This window comes from Podarcis raffonei, chromosome 4 (genome assembly GCF_027172205.1).
Source record: "Podarcis raffonei isolate rPodRaf1 chromosome 4, rPodRaf1.pri, whole genome shotgun sequence".
Lineage (NCBI taxonomy): Eukaryota > Metazoa > Chordata > Lepidosauria > Squamata > Lacertidae > Podarcis > Podarcis raffonei.
In genome coordinates, this window is record NC_070605.1 from 18,443,461 (window position 1) to 18,461,470 (window position 18,010).

At 41.7% G+C, this 18,010-nt stretch overlaps 2 protein-coding genes and 7 non-coding genes across 16 annotated transcripts in view; 1 reads left to right on the forward strand and 8 right to left on the reverse strand.

Moving 5' to 3' along the window:
* The window catches only part of CEP295 (centrosomal protein 295), a 37,393-nt gene extending 33,806 nt beyond the window's left edge, over nucleotides 1–3,587 (forward strand). For 3 of the 4 annotated variants that reach the window (XM_053385596.1, XM_053385597.1, XM_053385598.1), the window contains 5 exons: nucleotides 413–533; nucleotides 1,084–1,284; nucleotides 1,750–1,849; nucleotides 2,358–2,457; nucleotides 3,263–3,587. In XM_053385596.1, coding sequence (XP_053241571.1) covers nucleotides 413–533; nucleotides 1,084–1,284; nucleotides 1,750–1,849; nucleotides 2,358–2,457; nucleotides 3,263–3,310 — 570 coding nt within the window. In that variant the 3' untranslated portion in view covers nucleotides 3,311–3,587. The remainder of the gene's footprint in view (nucleotides 1–412; nucleotides 534–1,083; nucleotides 1,285–1,749; nucleotides 1,850–2,357; nucleotides 2,458–3,262) is intronic. The other variant, XM_053385599.1, reaches the window with a different exon arrangement.
* Nucleotides 3,588–5,925: 2,338 nt separating this feature from the next.
* On the reverse strand, nucleotides 5,926–17,972 carry TAF1D (TATA-box binding protein associated factor, RNA polymerase I subunit D). Of its 5 annotated transcripts, none has more exons than XM_053385605.1 (13): nucleotides 17,871–17,972; nucleotides 15,583–15,992; nucleotides 14,733–14,908; nucleotides 14,046–14,103; nucleotides 12,755–12,816; nucleotides 10,798–10,951; nucleotides 9,778–9,823; nucleotides 9,145–9,247; nucleotides 8,294–8,327; nucleotides 7,747–7,801; nucleotides 7,073–7,128; nucleotides 6,467–6,538; nucleotides 5,926–6,082 (listed from the first exon to the last, which is right to left on the reverse strand). In XM_053385605.1, exons 2-6 carry the CDS (start codon nucleotides 15,952–15,954, stop codon nucleotides 10,936–10,938), a joined length of 684 nt encoding a protein of 227 aa, XP_053241580.1. In that variant the 5' UTR covers nucleotides 15,955–15,992; nucleotides 17,871–17,972; the 3' UTR covers nucleotides 5,926–6,082; nucleotides 6,467–6,538; nucleotides 7,073–7,128; nucleotides 7,747–7,801; nucleotides 8,294–8,327; nucleotides 9,145–9,247; nucleotides 9,778–9,823; nucleotides 10,798–10,935. The 5 variants fall into 5 exon arrangements, with proteins under 5 accessions (XP_053241580.1, XP_053241579.1, XP_053241582.1 ...); XM_053385604.1 differs by having other exon boundaries at nucleotides 7,747–7,814; XM_053385607.1 differs by lacking the exon at nucleotides 7,073–7,128.
* LOC128413280 (small nucleolar RNA SNORA32) lies at nucleotides 6,645–6,764 on the reverse strand. Its single transcript, XR_008330302.1, has one exon. It is a non-coding gene; the product is annotated as a small nucleolar RNA SNORA32 (small nucleolar RNA).
* LOC128413282 (small nucleolar RNA SNORA18) lies at nucleotides 7,196–7,326 on the reverse strand. The gene has a single exon (XR_008330304.1). It is a non-coding gene; the product is annotated as a small nucleolar RNA SNORA18 (small nucleolar RNA).
* Nucleotides 8,000–8,069, reverse strand: LOC128413276 (small nucleolar RNA Z40). Its single transcript, XR_008330298.1, has one exon. It is a non-coding gene; the product is annotated as a small nucleolar RNA Z40 (small nucleolar RNA).
* LOC128413278 (small nucleolar RNA SNORA1) lies at nucleotides 8,937–9,070 on the reverse strand. The gene has a single exon (XR_008330300.1). It is a non-coding gene; the product is annotated as a small nucleolar RNA SNORA1 (small nucleolar RNA).
* Nucleotides 9,556–9,694, reverse strand: LOC128413277 (small nucleolar RNA SNORA8). The gene has a single exon (XR_008330299.1). It is a non-coding gene; the product is annotated as a small nucleolar RNA SNORA8 (small nucleolar RNA).
* On the reverse strand, nucleotides 10,034–10,159 carry LOC128413287 (small nucleolar RNA SNORA40). The gene has a single exon (XR_008330308.1). It is a non-coding gene; the product is annotated as a small nucleolar RNA SNORA40 (small nucleolar RNA).
* Nucleotides 11,296–11,371, reverse strand: LOC128413290 (small nucleolar RNA SNORD5). The gene has a single exon (XR_008330311.1). It is a non-coding gene; the product is annotated as a small nucleolar RNA SNORD5 (small nucleolar RNA).
* Nucleotides 17,973–18,010: the final 38 nt, after the last annotated feature.

An 18,010-nucleotide genomic window follows, 5' to 3' on the forward strand; every position in this document is an offset into this window, starting at 1 on the left:
CATCTCTTTGCACCTTCCTGTGCTTGTGTGTCTATTCCACCCTTTGAGCCTTTGCTATACATTGTCCAGTATACACACACAATATTTGTGGTGTTTATAGGTTCCCCCAGTACATTTTTTCCTACAGCCAAGCCACTGGAAAGCGACATCAACTGAAGCTTCTTGTGCCCCTTCAATTCTCTAGCTGTTCTGTACATGCTTGGAGTCCTCTGTGTTAAGAATCATCGCACTGCTTGAGATCGAATTCATATCTCAAATCCAGTGAATTCCAATTTAAAACACAATTTCTACTTCCATTTGGTTTTTAAATTTTTGCAATTCCTTTTGTAGCAGTACTTTATTCCTCATAATGAAGTGACATTAAAGTTTACAATCATCACGTTACTTATTACAGCCAATTTTACTCTCTTAGCAGAACAGAGAATTTTTACCTTTAAATTCAGAAGTGGACAACTCCATTTGCTCTCAGCCTGACTATCCATTAGCAGCTTGCAGCACCCAAGAGGATTCTTGTCAAAGCTCCAAACAAGAAGGTAGATGTGCAGTAGTTTCAGCAAAAGGACAAGAGCTGAGGCAGCATATCAGCTTACGTCAGGAAAAGAATGATGGATGCTTAGCTAATGATTTATCCATATTTTCAGGAGAGTATCCTTCTAGGCCATGCCAAGACCAGAAAGGCACAGAGCTGTCCTCTGCAAAGCCTTTATTAGACATGTTCTCGCCTTCTTGTGGGCAATAAAACATTGTTTTTAGTGCATTCTCAATTAACTGATTATATCCCGATCTAGAAATCTACATGCTTTTGGCTCCTTTGGTTACATTTTCTTCCCTTCTGTAGAAACTGGTTGGTGAGAAAACATGTGTTTTCCCCTTCATTGTTGTGAGTGTCTGAAAGGCATGGCTTATGCTCACCAATAGCCCTCTTAATGTTCTAGTTTAATTATTTTCTTCTTCAATAAGCCGAGATATAATAATTAGATCTGTGAAAGTTTTAAAGCTGTCTTATATGTACTGAAAACCGTACTCCCACATGATATATGGTAAATGAAATAAGGTAGAGGTTTCACCTTCCCTCCTCTACAGCACTGTTGCCAGAGCTCACATCTGCCACCGAGAGCTTGCAGGAAGCGTTTTCCAGGCGGAAGAAAGATTTCATTGAGAGATCCTGTAAAAGAGTAGAGAAGATCAAAAGTAGAAAGCGAAGTTCTGAAAAGCCTCCAGCTCAGGGATCTCAAGAGAAAGAAGTACATCTTCATAAACCAAGAGAGAACTTGTCGCCTCCTGGTAATTTTATTAGCAAGCCATTCAGAGCTTTAGAAAGGGGGGACAGAAATACCAAGCAAGGAATGGAATAGGCCGATACGTTTTCTTCTCCTGGTTATTGTTATTAAGGGGCCTTTTCCCCTTGAAATACTCAAGAGATGCTTTACAAAGTATTCTGCTCGCCCTGGGTCCTTATAGAACAGTTTATCAGTTGCTGGGGAGAGTGTTGGTTGCTTCCCATGGGCATTTGGTCAGCCGCTATGAGAACATGATGTTGGATTTAGATGCGCCATTGGTCAGATCCAGCATGCTGTTGCTACGCCTTCCACACTTTGTTCAGTGTGGGTTAAAATTCAAACATTGCTGCAGTCCATTTCCTATTCCATTGCCAATGAAAAATATATAGTTGCTCTGGGGAAAAACACTGCCTATTGAATGTGGTCTTGTGAACTTTGTTTAACTTAGTGTGTTCTGGTTAACTCCAAGGTGCAGCAGCTGCTCATTTGAAGAAAGTAGAAGACTTTAAAGTGTGTTCCGCAGAGGACAGGAAGGCAGCAGAAGCACAGATGTACCAACGCACTTCAAGGTATTGTGGGAGCCACATTGGGCAGAAACCGAACTAGTTTAGCTGATCAGGCTACTTGATTTTTGCTTGAAGAAGGCCTGCCTTTTACTTTGAGAAATAGATTGATTTTCCCCTCCCCTCCTTAAAACAAAAACATGGGGTGCATTCGAAAAACATCCAAGTTGGTTGGAAGACTCTTGCACTTCCCAACGTAGCAACAAGCCCCAGCTGTCTGTCACAGGTGGGAGAGGTTGCCCATCTGTCAAAGACATGGCTTTGCAAGTCTCCAACCACCTCCCCTTTTAAGCTGTGCCTTGGAAATTTAAAATGGGAGGGTCTGGAGACTTGAAAAGCCTCATGTTCCCATTTCAGATTGAAACAAGAGCTGCCTTAAAGCCCCTCATTATTCATTAAAGTGCCTCATTATTCATAAACACTGAATCTTACTATTTTATTGTCTAATCCCCCCCTCTGGAGAGTGTTTTGGGCAGTCCACTGCTAATGTGCACTTTTTTAAACCTTTGGGCAGGTTGTATAATAATCTAGCTGAAGTGAAAACCAGAAAGCAGGAGAGAGAGCGACGAGAAAACTATGCCAAAAACCGGGAAAGAGCAAAGGCATTTCAAAAGGTAAAATGCTTGCAAACTCCATGTGGTTTTGAAGCAGGGTTTTTTCAGCCCGAGGCATGCATTCTCTCATGGGCAACCTTTGGGGAGGAGGGAGGGAAATATCGGTGGTAAGCAGGGCAAGAAGTGGGTGGAGCAATAGGTTGACTTTGTAGAGTAGCCTACATTATTGCCACACAAGGATTGTACCCTGCACTCCCCTCCATCGTGGCAAAAGGACATTCGGGTGTGGGCTAGGGAGTCCGGAAGGCTGAATAGAGAAACCATTCAGCCTCCAGGTATTTCTTACCTGCTTATGGCAGGAGTGATCCCAGAGTGCATGACAGCAGAAAATGCGTACAGCATTTAAAATAATCGTAACAGCAAAATCAGCAGAGCTCACAATGGTCTGAACAATTGGGAGGGTCTTCAGTTGATGCTGAAAACTCAGCTGTATTCAAAGAGAAAGGGAGTTCCACAATCAGGGCACCTGCCTCAAGAAGGCTCATTCCCATGTTGACATGTACAAAATGTGGCAGACAAGAGGGCCCTATGGAACTTAACAGATGGGCAGGTCTATAGGGGAGAAGATATTTAGGGCCTATGCTGTATGCACCGAAATGAAAAAGCAGCTGCTGCTACATTATTATTCTGTGAAATCTTAAGATTTTTGCAAGCATATGTATGACTCTTTGAGAAATATTCTAGAGCTATTTATTAGGGGAAAGAGCCCATTGATTATCCTTGAAACCCATTGAGTGGGTTATGTGCATCTTATTTGCTGACTCTCTCTAGCTGACAATTGACTTTTTCTCCCATCTCAATACAGAAAACATTGGAAAACCTAAGAGCCAGAAAAACAGCAGCAAAAAAATAATGTTCTTCAGAAGGGACTTCCAGGTGGATTAATTCTTCGCTGTAAAGTAAAAAAACGACTCAAGGTCACCTTTGTAAATAGATGATGTGCCAGCCTTATATATATTACATTCAGTTCAGATAATTTGCCAATATGGCCAAAACTGTATAGGGTGAATTGCCATATTTTCTACAATTATGACTTTTTAAATCAAGGAATGTTTTTTTACAACTTCACATGCCCCCCTCCCCCCAGCTTTTGTATCACTTTGTTATTTATAATAAAATTTTAACATCTAGGTATTGAGTTTGTTTTAGCAAGGGAAAACTATGTTCAAAGGAAATACTTGATCTTACTTTTAAAAGAGGACTATAAAACTTGCGCTAATTTAGTGCATTTGGTTTTGTTAAACCACCACCAGAAAGTTACAAGTCATTGGCAGAACAATGAGAGTCACAGTTGTAACTAAAGGGGAGGTGGTAGTCCTTTTAAACTATCTTCTAATTCACTTTGGGCTTTCAGTGTGTAATGACCAGCACATGAAATGGGGCTTTAACCCAAAAGCAGCTATATGCAAGCACCAACCACTTTTTAAGAACAGCTCCCATCCTACCTTTTGGATACAGTGGTACCTCGGGTTAATTCGTTCCGGAGGTCTGTTCTTAACCTGAAACTGTTCTTAACCTGAAGCACCACTTTAACTAATGGGGCCTCCCGCTGCTACCGCGCCGCCAGAGCACAATTTCTGTTTTCATCCTGAAGCAAAGTTCTTAACCCGAGGTACTATTTCTGGGTTAATGGAGTCTGTAACCTGAAGCGTCTAACACTGGAACTGCCACCAGTCAGTCACTGATTACAGGCTGTAAGACAAAGTAGGGACCGGCTTCTGGCATCTTGGGACGGGGTAACCCCAAGCAGACCTAAACCCAGAATTACTGAAAATGGAAATCAGATTTGTGTGCTTTGGACCAGCTCCATCAGTAGAAATAACCACCTGCCCTTTCATGACACCTTACTCTGAAATGAGGGGGTTTCTTGTCAAGGGCAAGGACTAGAGGCAAAATGGGAACAAGCTGCCAGGGGGAAGGAACAGATTAATTTTACCAGAGCTAAAGAGATCAATCAAGAAGGTCCACTACTGTACTTGCTTTGGGCTTTAAGCAAAGTATTCAGTGTTCTCTTGAAGTGCATGTCTTAAGAGCCACAGCATGTAAGTGTTGTTAGTGGGGCTTAACATGTATGGACTAAAAAGTATTATCCTCAGCAGCTTCTGCTCTTTCCCAGGGGCCCACTGCCAGCTGGGCCAACTACAGACATGGCTTGCTTGGCAGGGTGCTATATATGCTAGTCCAGGAGTCAGCAAACTTTTTCAGCAGGGGGCTGGTCCACTGTCCCTCAGACCTTGTGAGGGGCCATCTACCTTTTGGAAAAAATAATGAACGAATTCCTATGCCCCACAAATAATCCATATATTTTAAATAGAAGGACATTCTACTCATGTAGCTGAACTGAGAAGGCTGCATCCCACCCCTAGTTTGCCTACCCATGTGCTAGCCCATCAGTCTCTACCTTCTTGGTATAGCAGGAAGAGAAGGGAGGTTAGGTGGGAGGTGGTGGATACATGTGAGGTTGTGGATTCTCCTTCCTTGGCCATCCCCTTTGCTTAAAAACCCCCGTCTGTCATTGATGCTTTGAGCCGAGATTCCGGAATTGCAGGCGGGTTGGACTAAATGACCCTTCCTACAACTCCAGGTAGATAAAGCCAGTTCCAAACACAGTGGTTATGTTGCTGTGTCCAACAGCAGGCCACATTCAGAGTTTTCTCAGTCCTGCATTGTACTGTTGTAAATAAAAAATATGCCCTTTTCCCTTATGGGGTATCCAAGAGTCCATATAGAGTCCTTACATAGGTTCCCTATTGGTAGTAGAGAATAACAGAGGCCAACCAGAGAATATTGAGAAGCAAAGCAGCTAGTAAGCTTGATCTTTCTTGATCTGTTGCAACAGGGTGCTCCCCTCACTCGCAGGAAAGGCGGAGGCCCCACAAAAATGCTGTGCAAGGGCTTATAAAGACTTTTGAAATTCCCATCCTCTAGATCAAGACCACCCCCAGAAACATGCATACATCACAGAAGGGGTATAACCTAAGATCACCCCTCAGATACATCCCACCTACATCACAGAAATTTAAATGTTTTTCTCTTGTCCTTGTTTATCTCCTGTCTGGCAGGTTACTTGATTGGATTGCCTGAGGAGCCTGGCCATTCTTTTGTAGTGATAAATACTTATTCAAACACCCTTAAGACAGGATTTGTGAAGGAAAAGACAATGGGGAGGCTTTTCCACTTTGACCATGCAGAGAAACATTTGCTCAGTTTGGGAATCAAAATGGTTCCAGGTTGGTCTTCCTATGTATGTGCGGTTATGAACATTACCATATATCTGAGACCATAAAATTCCTATCACATTATATGTAGATCAAGAATCTGAGACAGCTTCTCACTGTGATCCCAGAATCTCATGGAGTGGTCAAATGGGTTGTATAGTGTGAGAAAAGTCCAGCATTTGTAAAAAAAGGGAGCAGAAACGAACTCAAATACGCACAAGCTTCATTGATACAGAAAAGCAACACACCATTCCAGCAAGGACTTGTTTATTGAGCAGACATTTTAGAATTCCGTAAGTTTCACTTTTGAAGCTTTAAGAAAAACACCAATTCGTTTAATTTAAAAGCTGTCTGACAAAAGAGCATCCCGGCGTGTTCTTCCATTTTCTATCCAGCTGTTAAGGTACCTAAATGTGTAGAAAAATAGTGAATACATTATAAAACCAGCGTGGTTTCATTCCCTTCCAACCACCCCATAGTTAATATTGGAGGTGTACTTCCTCCAATTGCAGTGATTAAAGAGTTCATCCCAAACGGACATTTTATGCCAAGGCCCATTTGAGGCCAAAATTCAACCAATGCCGCCTCCAAATTTCCCTGCAAAGCCTAAAGTGGATTCAAGCACATATCTCCTCTGGGATAGACCACAGAGTACATACAAAGTACCCTTGACATCCTGCAAAGGATTTCCATATTAGGTCATTGCGTTAAGAGCCGTTTGTTCAACAGCATACAGCCCTCTTTGAAGTGACCTTGCAACAAGCAGTTCAAACAGCACCTATAATATTTACCTTTAGCACCAGACAGAGCTTATTTGCCTAAATTGCAGATTCCTTTTCAGGCTTGTAGATTGTCTAGAAGCACTGGAAAACAAGTTAGCACAAGATTAGGATTAAGTAGCTCTAGGAAACCCAACTTTGAATTGCAGCAGTGGTTCAAACTATTGGCCACATGCTCCTAGCTTTTGCCAGATGTTTCCAACAGATTTGATGCTACCATAGCAACAATAAAAATCTGGAGGAGTTTACTTTATGGTCACGTCCACAGCATACCAGAAATGATATTTCCTAGCAGCCTTGGTAGAGACCAGGTAATGCACCCAAAGAGTTTTTAAAAATTGTGTTAAAAGTGTGGTATTGTGAAACGTATGGTTTCACAAGTGATGGAAGATGTTGAAGACTAAAAATAAGCATTACCTACAGTTCCCTATAGCCTTGTATACAGGCAACTCCCCATTTACACAGGAACTGCATTTTGGGTCATTGCGCATGTTAGCACTACCTGGATATTATATTTAATATGAAGGAACAGGAGGTTGTCTGTTACTGTGGCTAGCATTTCGTTTAAGACAGCTTGGTTACAAATACAATATAGCAAATACTTAAGAGCAACATTACCTTTTCAAGCAGATTGTTTTCCAAGCTGCATCACATGCTTTCATCCAAGTCCATGCCTGCAGACAGACAGACATTTCTTAATGCTCAATTTCACACAGTGAGAGCTGCAAGTACCCAATAATTTGCTGTCTTGCAGTTTTATCCCACTAACCTAACATACAGTTTAGTGGGTAAAGCGAAACCACAAGTTTTCTCTGTGAGGTATTTCCAACGATAGGAACCTACGGCAAGGTGGCATCGGGATAGACCTCAACATTAAAGTTTAGTGTTTTATATTTTTAAATATCTGTTGGAAGCTGCCCAGAGTAGTTGGGGTGACCCAGTCAGATGGACAGGGTTTTCCTCCTCCAAAAACTAGGTGTGTCTTGTGGTCTGGTGCGTCTTATACAGCGAAAAATACGGTGCTTGTTATTTATATTCCCTCCTCCCCCAGGGTCAGGGGGCCACATGCCAGAACAAATGTGAATTTTACCTTTGTACTGTAGGCTCCTTTCTCCATATTCCCTCCCTATCCTCCATCCAGGCAGGACACTCCAGCCAGCCAGAAACACTCAGGGGTGCGCAAAGAAAGGGCTAGTGAGGTGTACAGTCTAGGAAGAGTCTTAAGGGCCAGACAAAGACCTGCACTTGTCCCTGCCCTAGGCCTTATGTTAAGCTAAAATAAGGTCACATACCTCAACGTCCTTCTGTTCCAAACTAGAGCAGCTTCATGCCATTTGAATTTTCTACCTGAAAGAGCCAGCTGCCAGTTTGCAGCCACAAGAGAGCACATGTCAAGCAAAAGCTGTTCGGGTATCCCAATGACGCTTCAGCAGAATCTGCTTCCTGGAGATTCCTCATGCTATTCACCATACGGTTTGCAAATGAGGGCTTTGCCTTGCTTCCAGGCAAGAACTGAGACCCAGTTACACAGCAGCAAATTCATTGGTACATTCAGAATGGCTGTTTATCATTCACTCTTTTCAGAGCAGTTGAACATCTTGCCAATCATCATTAACAATTCTTTACCATAGCTTCTACTATGAAAAGTATGATCACTTTGATAAAGATAGTGCCTTTAAGGTTCAGTCTCTTCCAAAGAGATGGAATGGAACATATTTGCATAATTCCCTTTATACAGTGAAGCAGGTTAGGCAAGCAGCAACCAATAATTAGAGTATCATCAAGCTGAAATATAGCTCCGCTAGCCATGTTTATGTTTCAGGCATAATATTTTCTTACCAATTTAGGCGACAGGTGTTCACTATCTGGATTCCTTTAAAAAAGAGAGGGTTTTTAAAAAAATCAGAACTTCATTTATGGGCCAATATATTCCCATGAAAGTTTAACACTTCAAGCATGTATCCTGTCTATAAACAAATTAGATCACCACCAAGTACACTCTTCTAGTCAGTGCAATATGAACCACAAGGTAAAGTTTCATCTGTGAGCCAGTGAACCACTGTGAGCCAGTGAGTATACTGCCCCTGCTTGGGACAAAATGACTTATTTTCCCCCTCCTCTGAATTCTGTGAACATGGCCTGCTAATACTGGAATGGATTTTGTCACTAAAGCAAACCTATTTACTTTCTATCTCCATTCAGCAGAAGTGAACAATCTTTCTGTGAATGGCTGTGTTTCTTCAGGACTTGTCACTCATCCGCTGTTAGTGGGCAGAGCCTAAAGTCAGAGCCAAATGGACAAAACCACCCCAGGTTTCTCTTTCTGACAACCCTTCTCTCTCACTTTCTCCACATCCAGCAACCTGCTGGGGAGGAGGAAGGATACTATTCCTAGCTGAACTGATTGCTTGAAGAGGGCCACATGAAAACAGGCCAAGGGCCAAGACTGTCCACCCACAATTTAGCAGAGATGTCAGAGTAAGCTTATTACAGGTCTCATTGTCACCAATGCAATTTGTCTTACAAGGATGGAAGCATAACCTGTGTTTTCTGTAGCCTTGTTGCTTACTTCAGGCACAATGAAGTGCGCCTACATTTTGTATACCCAACAAGGCAGAGGATGTTAAATTGGCAAACACCAACCCCCAGCACCACTTCTTAGCATCACATTTAAATCAAAGTCACATTACCTTTAGCACAAAGCTGTTGCTTTGATGGATAGACATCACATCACAATTGGACCATTTCATGATGGTTCAGGATACAAAACGTTTTCCAGTGTTTTTCCATGCACTAAACGGTACAAAATTATACTGAATCAGAACCTAGCTTGTACATGAAGTTATTATGTGATTGTAATCACACTTCTATGGGCAGATTTAGGAAAACCAAATCCATAATGCCACCCAAAATAGCTCCAAAGGCATGCAGATTCCTGCTTTCAGCCATCAGTCCAAAAGTATTTTGACAATGTATTCCAAAAGCAAAAAATTCCTTTTGTATGTGCTTATGGGAGAACTTTGAAGAACCACCCAGGGAACATAGAATAAACTAGAATCAAATAACTGCATACTTTATAAATCCTTCAAATAACAGATGTAATTTGTTTCAACAAAAATACCAGGTTTAGCAAGCACAGTAGCTTGAGAACCAACGATGCCATATGCTGAATTATTATTGCACTGCTTTTTGAACATGCCATCAGGAACAGACTGCTGGATGCAGATACCATACAGTGCACTTATCAATTTATTCCTCTACCCCCTGATATATTCCAAACTGGTACACAGCACAATGCAGAACATGAATGGATCTTAACATACCTCTTTTGCAAGCCGGGGTTTTTTCTAACCATCACTGTCTAGAACACTGAAAATAGTAATTGGGAATAGTCTTAGAAATTGATTTATTTCACAAACTTTCTTATGAATATTCAAAATAGTGACCAAGCACTATTTGACAAGAATTACCACCCCTCTAATTGCCTGTGGCCTCTTTGAGATAAAGAGCTTTTATGGGATATCAGAAAAACTCAAATTGTCCTATGCAAAAAGTACAGTATTCCTGGGACTAACAAGTCATGTTCCTTCCTATTAGTAACACAGCCAATACAGATCAGCTGTGGGTTGCAAAAAAGGATTTATTCTTAGCACTTGACTCCATGGTTTTTTGTCTATGAGAGTAGCCAAAACCTGAAGCTGTGCTGGTAAGCAAAGTGCTCAAGGTAAAAAAAAAATTGCATAAATGTCTAAACTTATTGTTACCTACTCAAAATTTTCAGGTTGCTCCAGGTCATCACCAATTCAGACAAACATCCCAATTCCTTTTCAAACACACATTTCTCCAAACACAAACCTACGATCAGCCAAACCAGCATCCCACCCCATCCCACCCCCTTTTCCAGTTGGGATGAAGGCCAAGTGAAAAAGCAAGGTAGGTATTTTATGGTGAAACTGCTTCTGGAACGTATTGTGCCACACTAGATGTTGCTTCCAGTAGCCTTTTCACAAGTTTACAGTTCATGTCAGCAGCAAGGTCCCATTCCCAGTGTCAAGAAAGCATGTGAACGAAGCTTTTAAAAAACACAGACCCACATAAATCTTAAAAATGTGGACATTTAATACTGAAATGGAACATAGTAAAGATGTTACCAAAGAACACACCAATGCCACAGGTGTCTCCTTCAGCAAATACAGGGCTCACATTTAAAATTTCGTGCAAAGGCATAATTTTTGGATGGTTCTTTAGATGTACCAACCATGGCTGGTGTATTTGTGCCAGTTAAGGAGTTTAGTGTTGTGCTTTCCTATAGCTCTTGCCACTCTTTTAAGGAAAAAGAATACCTGGTGAAGCAGAACAAATCCAAGGCTAGCTGCAAACTATAGGAACCAGTGTGGATGAAGTCATCTTCCTTGCTGCCATGGACAAATGCTGCTTCCATATGTTCTCAGAGCCATTGCTTATCATGGCTATTAGTGGCTTCAGTTGCTGGTAGTGCTGGAGGAACACATGTCAAACATACATAAGACTTTTAGCTTTGGCTGCATTCTCTTCAACTGCCTTAAATAGTTTGTTGATTTATCTAGTGCCATCTGCATTGACTAGCAGTGGTTCTTCAGGCTTTCAGACTGAATTTAAGATCTTTGGCCTTAGCGTTACAGGCATCTTCAAATGCCTTTCTGATGCTGTGTGCTGATTTTATCAAATTTTGTTCAGGCAGCTTTTCCCCCTGAAGTTTTTACTAAAAGCATCTCCCCCCGCAGGCCAACACCGCCAGATGTACACGCACTCCAGTTGTGTGCTTAAGGCATACCCAAAGCAACTCTCATTCTGCACTCAGTTCTGGTCAGTGTGTTAGGTTTTAGTTCATTTCTGAATCACTCAGCAGTTGAACTTAAAAACAGTCATCACATGAACTATTGTGCAGAATCTAGACTCAGCAAAGTCAAAGTACAGGGAAATGAAATATTCACATGTTCTCCCCCTGCCTATGCCTCATTTTCTTTCCTCCTTGCTCCATTCCCTTGTCTGTTTTAGACTGTATGTTCCCCGGGGCAGGGCTCTGTCATACCTGTTCTTTGTGAAGTGCCACATACATGTACATGGTAATATATTAATAAAATACTACTAATAAAATACCAATAATAGTACAATCACACCAAAAATTTAGATCCTAATACCTCATGCCAGAGCGTTCATTTCAGGTGATAAAAAGATTGCTGGCACTGATGGTACTACTCCAGAACAAACCACTGTTCTAGATTAAAATGAGGTATATGGAATATGATAAACGCTACCACACTGTGCTGAGATCTAGTAACTCATCAAGTCAAGCAATGTTCAGATATGAGCATGTGCAGCATATAAGCTGTGCATGCTTGGCATATTAAAAGGGAGTGATCAGGTAAGCACTTTGGGGATGGGAAGAGCTTATCAAGAGCAGTACCCAGTTATCACATCTTGCTAGATTAGATGCCCAACTCCTGCTTTTAGGAAACTTAGAAAGCCCCAAGTAAGCAACACACACTAAGGTAATACAATAGTTTGATTGCCATTTTCAAGTAATGAGATTTACACAGAAGCTATTTAGCTGTTAAATGGCTCAGGCCACAATCCCATGCACTCTCCTGAAGTCCTACTGGGTTCATAAGAAAAAATACTCCAGCACACAAAAGTTCCCTTTAAAAAAGAATGTTCGCTAACGCTACAGTCCAATAAAGCTGGATTTTGCAGCTAGTTAATGGGGCAACATATTTAACAACACACTGATGGCAGCCCCTAGAACTGCAATTTGTCAACTCCCCATGACAGATTCCTTGCCCACCTTTTCAGCAAGGCAACTTGCAACTGTAAAAGCTATCCATAAGATCTGCAAGAAAAACCCTGTTGGAATCAATTCAGCAAGGGGATGAAAAGTAGTGCTGCTCAAACACCTGCCTCAAAAGCATTTGTTAAAGGGTCCCTTAGCTAAAGGAACATATGACCACAGCTAATAGCCTGTCTAGAAGAACTCCATCACTACCCTCCTACTCTAGTGTAAAGCAGGAAAATCTCACAACTTAAACCTAGGCAAAAGAGGCACCAGTCTTGTGTGCATGTACTCTCCACCTTATTGCAGCAGCAAGATCAGAAGCCCCAGCTTCCAATTGTAATTTATTTAAACTATGGTTTAGTGAGAACAAGCCCAAGTCTGAAGCCATGTTATTTTAACATTTTAATTTAAAGGTATCCACTATTGAAGCTTCTTGCTCATTTCCTTCCTTACTTTCTTTGCTATATTCTGTAAATAGGCCCACTTACTTTGACTTCCTCTTGCGTGTCTTCTTTGGAATTTCACTACTTAGTATGAAACAGCTGTTTTCCTATGGCAAAGAAACAGACAAGGTAAATGTAACACACAAACACGTGAATACAGAGATCAAATCAACCAAATATACAGAAGTTTCTCGTTACAAAGCTAATTCCTGACACACATAGAGCTTAATAAGACAACCATAAAATGGTAAGTGCATGCCCTCCCACGTCAAACAGGGGGAAAAGATGGGCAGGGGGAGGCACCTACATCACTCACCAGAACTTGCTTACAAAAAGCTGCTCTCTGCGCCCCTCTGTTCAGAGGACAGGAGGGAATGTCCAATCCTTGTACCCTATTAAATGCAGGCATGCTTAAAGAACATGTGCCCATCACAGGAGAGGCCAAGAAGGGGCAAACAAGTCTCAAGACATTTTTTAAGGGGAGACTTTTGAAAGACACTATACAAAGCATGGGTTCCAGCTCCCACAGATGCTGTTGCCAGCTAAGCTATAGAAATAAGGCAGGTTGGGGAAAGGGTTTAATCACACAGCACCACCAAAGTCAACGATCAGGACGTCCTGATGAGAAGTATTGTTGCTGCATGCAAGAGTGAGTAAAGTACAGCCTTCAAAATGATCGGTGTGAAATCTCATTGAATTGTTCTCAAATTAAGTGGCGTGAGAAATGCAGCTTATGCGTTTTACAGATCATCGCAACAAGTTAAAGCAGAGGTTTTTGAGTTCATGGCTCTTGACCAACTACTTTTGTTTCTGTGGCACCCCTGTGGGGCCCAGGAGCCCAGTTCTATCACCCCTTGCCTGCAGAGCTGGCAGCCTCTCACCCTTTTTCAAACACCCTCCCCTGTAGAGTGTTCCCTGAGCCTCCTCTCCTCTCTACTTGGGAGTCCTCCAGGCAGCCACTGTCCCACCTGCCCCAAAGAGAGGTGTCTCCTCACCCTGCCCCACAGGGGCCTAGGATTTGTCTGTCCATACCCAACAGCAATGGCTGGCTGAGCTTCACAGCCCGCTTGATTGCTTACTCCAATGCTCCTTCAGCTCCTGGCATCCAGCACCCCAACCAGCCCAAAAGGCAGCATTCACCTGGAGAGCTTGTAGCCAGAGCTGCTGCAACAAACAGCTATGCAAGCCTTTGGGAGACAGAGACAGGGAGAGGAGGAAGGAGGCTAGTGTTGCCTGTGGAACTCCTGACAATAATTCAAGGCATCCCAGGGAGCAGTAGTTCACTGGTTGAAAACCACTGAGTTAAAGTGATTGACTTAAATCAGCAAAGACTTACCACTATCTTGGCACCCATTTCTTCTTTATCTGCAGAACTCTCAGTTTGGTCATCTCCACTGAAATACAGCAATTGCCCAGTTATCTGTATGTAAGTTGTATATGAGAATAGCAGAAACATTGAATAATTCATATAGCGCTTTCTAGCTTTCAAAGTGCTTCCTGTGCATTTCCTAGTTATAATTCTTACAACTCCCCTATACAGAGTGCAATGTGTCAGTATTATTCCCCCTACAGACTGTTACTGAAACCTTTTCATTTCTGTACTGCATCTTGTAGTAAGTCTGAACTTGAAAGGATTTTATTCCCGTCCACTGAGAAACTCAAGAATTAAGGTGTGTTCCTGTAAAATCTGCAAGAATACATTTGTTAAATAGGAAGCACATTACAACATTGCAATCCTGATGTTTCTGAAAGTGTGCCACATGTCAGACACATTCTCAAGAGATTTATAGGTTTTTATCTGTTTCTCTCAAAGTATCATTTCCGGGTGTGTCTATGGGAGTATACTTTCTACGGTATAATCTAAGCGCTGTGAACAATCAACTATTGATACAAGCAAGGGCTGAGGAAGATGGCTTAGCATGACGTAGATCAGCTGATTCCCATATTCAACTCTTCCCTTGCACTGAAGTTTCTACTGAGTGCAAAGATGTGACAGAGCTTTAGAAAGCGTAATTATACATACTTTGTCTCCACAATGGGAGAAAGAGGTTCATCCTCATCCACGTATTTGTACTTTCTTGACGCCAGACTTTCGTTTTCTAGATCATCCACAGCATTCAACTGCGTCAAAGATTTTTCCATGAGCTTCTCTAACTTCAGCGTTTCAATGTATCTAAAGTATCCATTTAAAGCTGCTTGCTGGGGGAGAAGAAATTTGCTCTATGAACATAAACCAGGACAAAAAGCCCACAAATTTGATTATGCAGTGTACCAATGAGGCTTTCTTTCAACCGCAAAGCTGTTTTTCCCAATCAAGTTTGTTACTCAGGAAGCAAATTATTAACACTATGCAGTACGAAAGACCAGAGCATTATTGTATATAGTTGCTTTCTCTAAATCAGTGTTTCCCCAAGTTCCCAAACTTTATTTTCCAAACACAAATGCAGGTTACCTAAAAAAAGAAATCTACTGCAAATAGCTAATTGCAGTGATTGAAAAATGCTGCTGACAAAAGTAGATCCAAACATCAATATACTGACAGCAGCGTACCAGGTTCATCCTTCTCGTTAGGATTATTTTAAAGGTTGTTCATAATTTTTATTTCATTTCTGTGTATAATGTAAATGTTACTCTGGTTGATTTTAATAATTTTATAATTTCAAGCTTTAAGGTGTCTTATTTAATAACATCATCTTTCTTTACTACATTGCAGGATGTAGGTAAATATAGAATGCAAATTTGTCACTGAATCTGTCTGTTCACTTATAGAAGGTAATTTCCAGGGGTGTGTGGAATCCCCCCCCCCCCCCGGAAAAGGGCACAGTCGGCCAAATAAGTCTGGGAACCTCTGCTGTAATTTAACTGCTACTTACCTCATACAGACACACCATTCTAAAGGGAATGCGTTTCACTCCGTACAGTCTCTCCACAAAAGGAAAATTAACAACTTTCTCAGTAAGTTTCTTTTTCCGTTTCTTTCCTGGGACTCTTGGCTGCTGTCTCCTCTCACATGTTTCTCGCTCCTTGCATTTTGCAGTTTTATTCTTTGCTACTTTCTTCTTCCTGGCGCTTGGCCTCCACTTTCTCCTCTTCAGATGCTGCTTCCTTCTGAAGTAGTCAAAGAGGGCTCTGAGGTCAAGTTTAGGTTTGGGCAACTTGGGCTTTAGAGAGCCATTCTGTGTTTTATTGCCAGATGGACTCTCAGGAGATTGACCAACAAGACTTGCTGGCAGCATACCTTTCATTTTCTTTGAGGGCTTCAGTGAATGCAAACCAGTTAATCCTGTTGAAACAATGAAAGAAAATGATTACTCTTTGATGGTATTTTAATCAATCTATTTAGACCAGAGCATACCAGTCTAATACAGAAAATCTTTAGCAGAGTGCATTTACAGCAGTGACCCCTCACCTCCAGAGCACATGGGGTTGTGTTTCCTACAAGTGCTTGGGAAAGGTTGCAGCCTTCATATTCAATAAGCCTACAGGGACAAGGTAGATTCTTCCTAAACTGTTTCTTGTACAGTTTTAGTCTACTCCCATTTTTGTCAACTTTACATTCTACTGATCTTTTAATTATTTTATCGTTTTACTGACTGTTGCAGATCTTGTCACTATCAGTCATACTGCAGACCCACTGGGCAAAAAAGCAAGATTGGGGATATGGGTGTTATGTTTCCAGCTAGGAAAATTTATCATGGGGTCTCACTAAAAGAAGAATGTAGATGGAAATGCATTGATATAAGTAGCAAAGCCATTACACAGATGGAGGGAGAATTGATTAAAGCTGAAGGACAGTGAACAGGTTTTATCTTTGTCAGGCTGTGTCTGAAATACAGAAACCATTTAATCAGACGCTAACCTTAATTACAATCTTCAGTGTAGGCCCCTTTTTTGATATATTTACATACAAAAAAAGGATAAAAGAACCATGATTCAAAAATCTGGGTGCTCATCAGAACAAACTCCAATTGAGCATGCTGGCATCTGTATCAAGTCTTGGGAAGCATGGCCGCTGGTGGTCTTCAGCATTGCTCAACAATTGAGTTTTTGCCTTCAGCAATATTCAGCAAAAAATTCTGTCAGGTACGCACATCAACTATTTGCTAAATTATTAAGGCAACTTCAGCCCCTTAAACAAAGTCTGGTTGTATTTTCAAAGAAACCTCAAACTATCCATTTGCCCAACACAGGCTCTTAGTCCTTTAAAGACATTTTAAAATCTAGACTTATTTATCTTTTGCTTCCAATTGATCAAGTTACCAAAGGTGTGAAAAAGCCCAAGCATGTTACTGAAAAGGTGTCCGTAATGATACACATTTAGAAAATAAACTATCTCATCGCACATATACTTTACTAGTATAATCACAAAGGCTCTTATCAGCATGCTCTGATGAGGACAAAATAAATCCACCCTAAAATCCAGTGGGATTTTCACAAATCTGCATAGCATCCTCCATAGAATTATAGTAAAACATGTTCATTATCTGCATGTTTGTAATAGATCATACTCCAATAACATTTTCATCCCACCTCGTTTTCAGCTGTTCCTATTTTATTTTTAAGCTGCCTCAAGTGCACGTCAGGCACTTATAAACACACAACAATATAGTACTTTTTAATCCTCCACATATTTACCAAGGCAGCTCAATCCAATGAGTTTGATTAAATCAGCCTGGTGCCGCAGCTAGGTCAGCCCTTTGCGTTCAAAATGGTTTACCCCATGATTTTGGGCCTGTTACTGATTTCTCCACCTCGCAGGATTGTTGTGAATATAAAATAATAATTTATCATTTATACCCCGTCAAGCTACTCTACGATCATCACCTTGCGCCCTTTAGGAGAAAAGTCAGGATATAACAGTAAACATGGATCGCCTCCCAAACCCTTTTTATTTATGTGCTAAAGCTATTCTCGAGTATTAACCCGCCCTCGGCTCCCCGGTCTACCAACCAAGACTAGCCCAGGCCCATCCTTAACCGTTGAAGGCAACGGAAAAGCGGCCGGGGGGGGGGGACCCAGGCCTTTCACCTTTTATAGATCCCCCTCACCCCACAATATGCTACCTACATCCTAAATTAGGCGCCCCTAAACCTTTTCCCAAGAGGCCTATCTCCCCACAGGCCGCCAACCGAGCCGATGCCGAACGATTGCAGGAACCCACCTCCTCCATTTTGCTGGTTCAACAAGGCCGCGCAAGCGCCGCCGGGCCGCTTAAGTACTCTGTTTTTTCCCCAGATCTCGCGAGAGTTCGGTTTCGGCGCCGATGGGAGAAAGGGACCGGATGCGCTAGAAGGAGCAGCC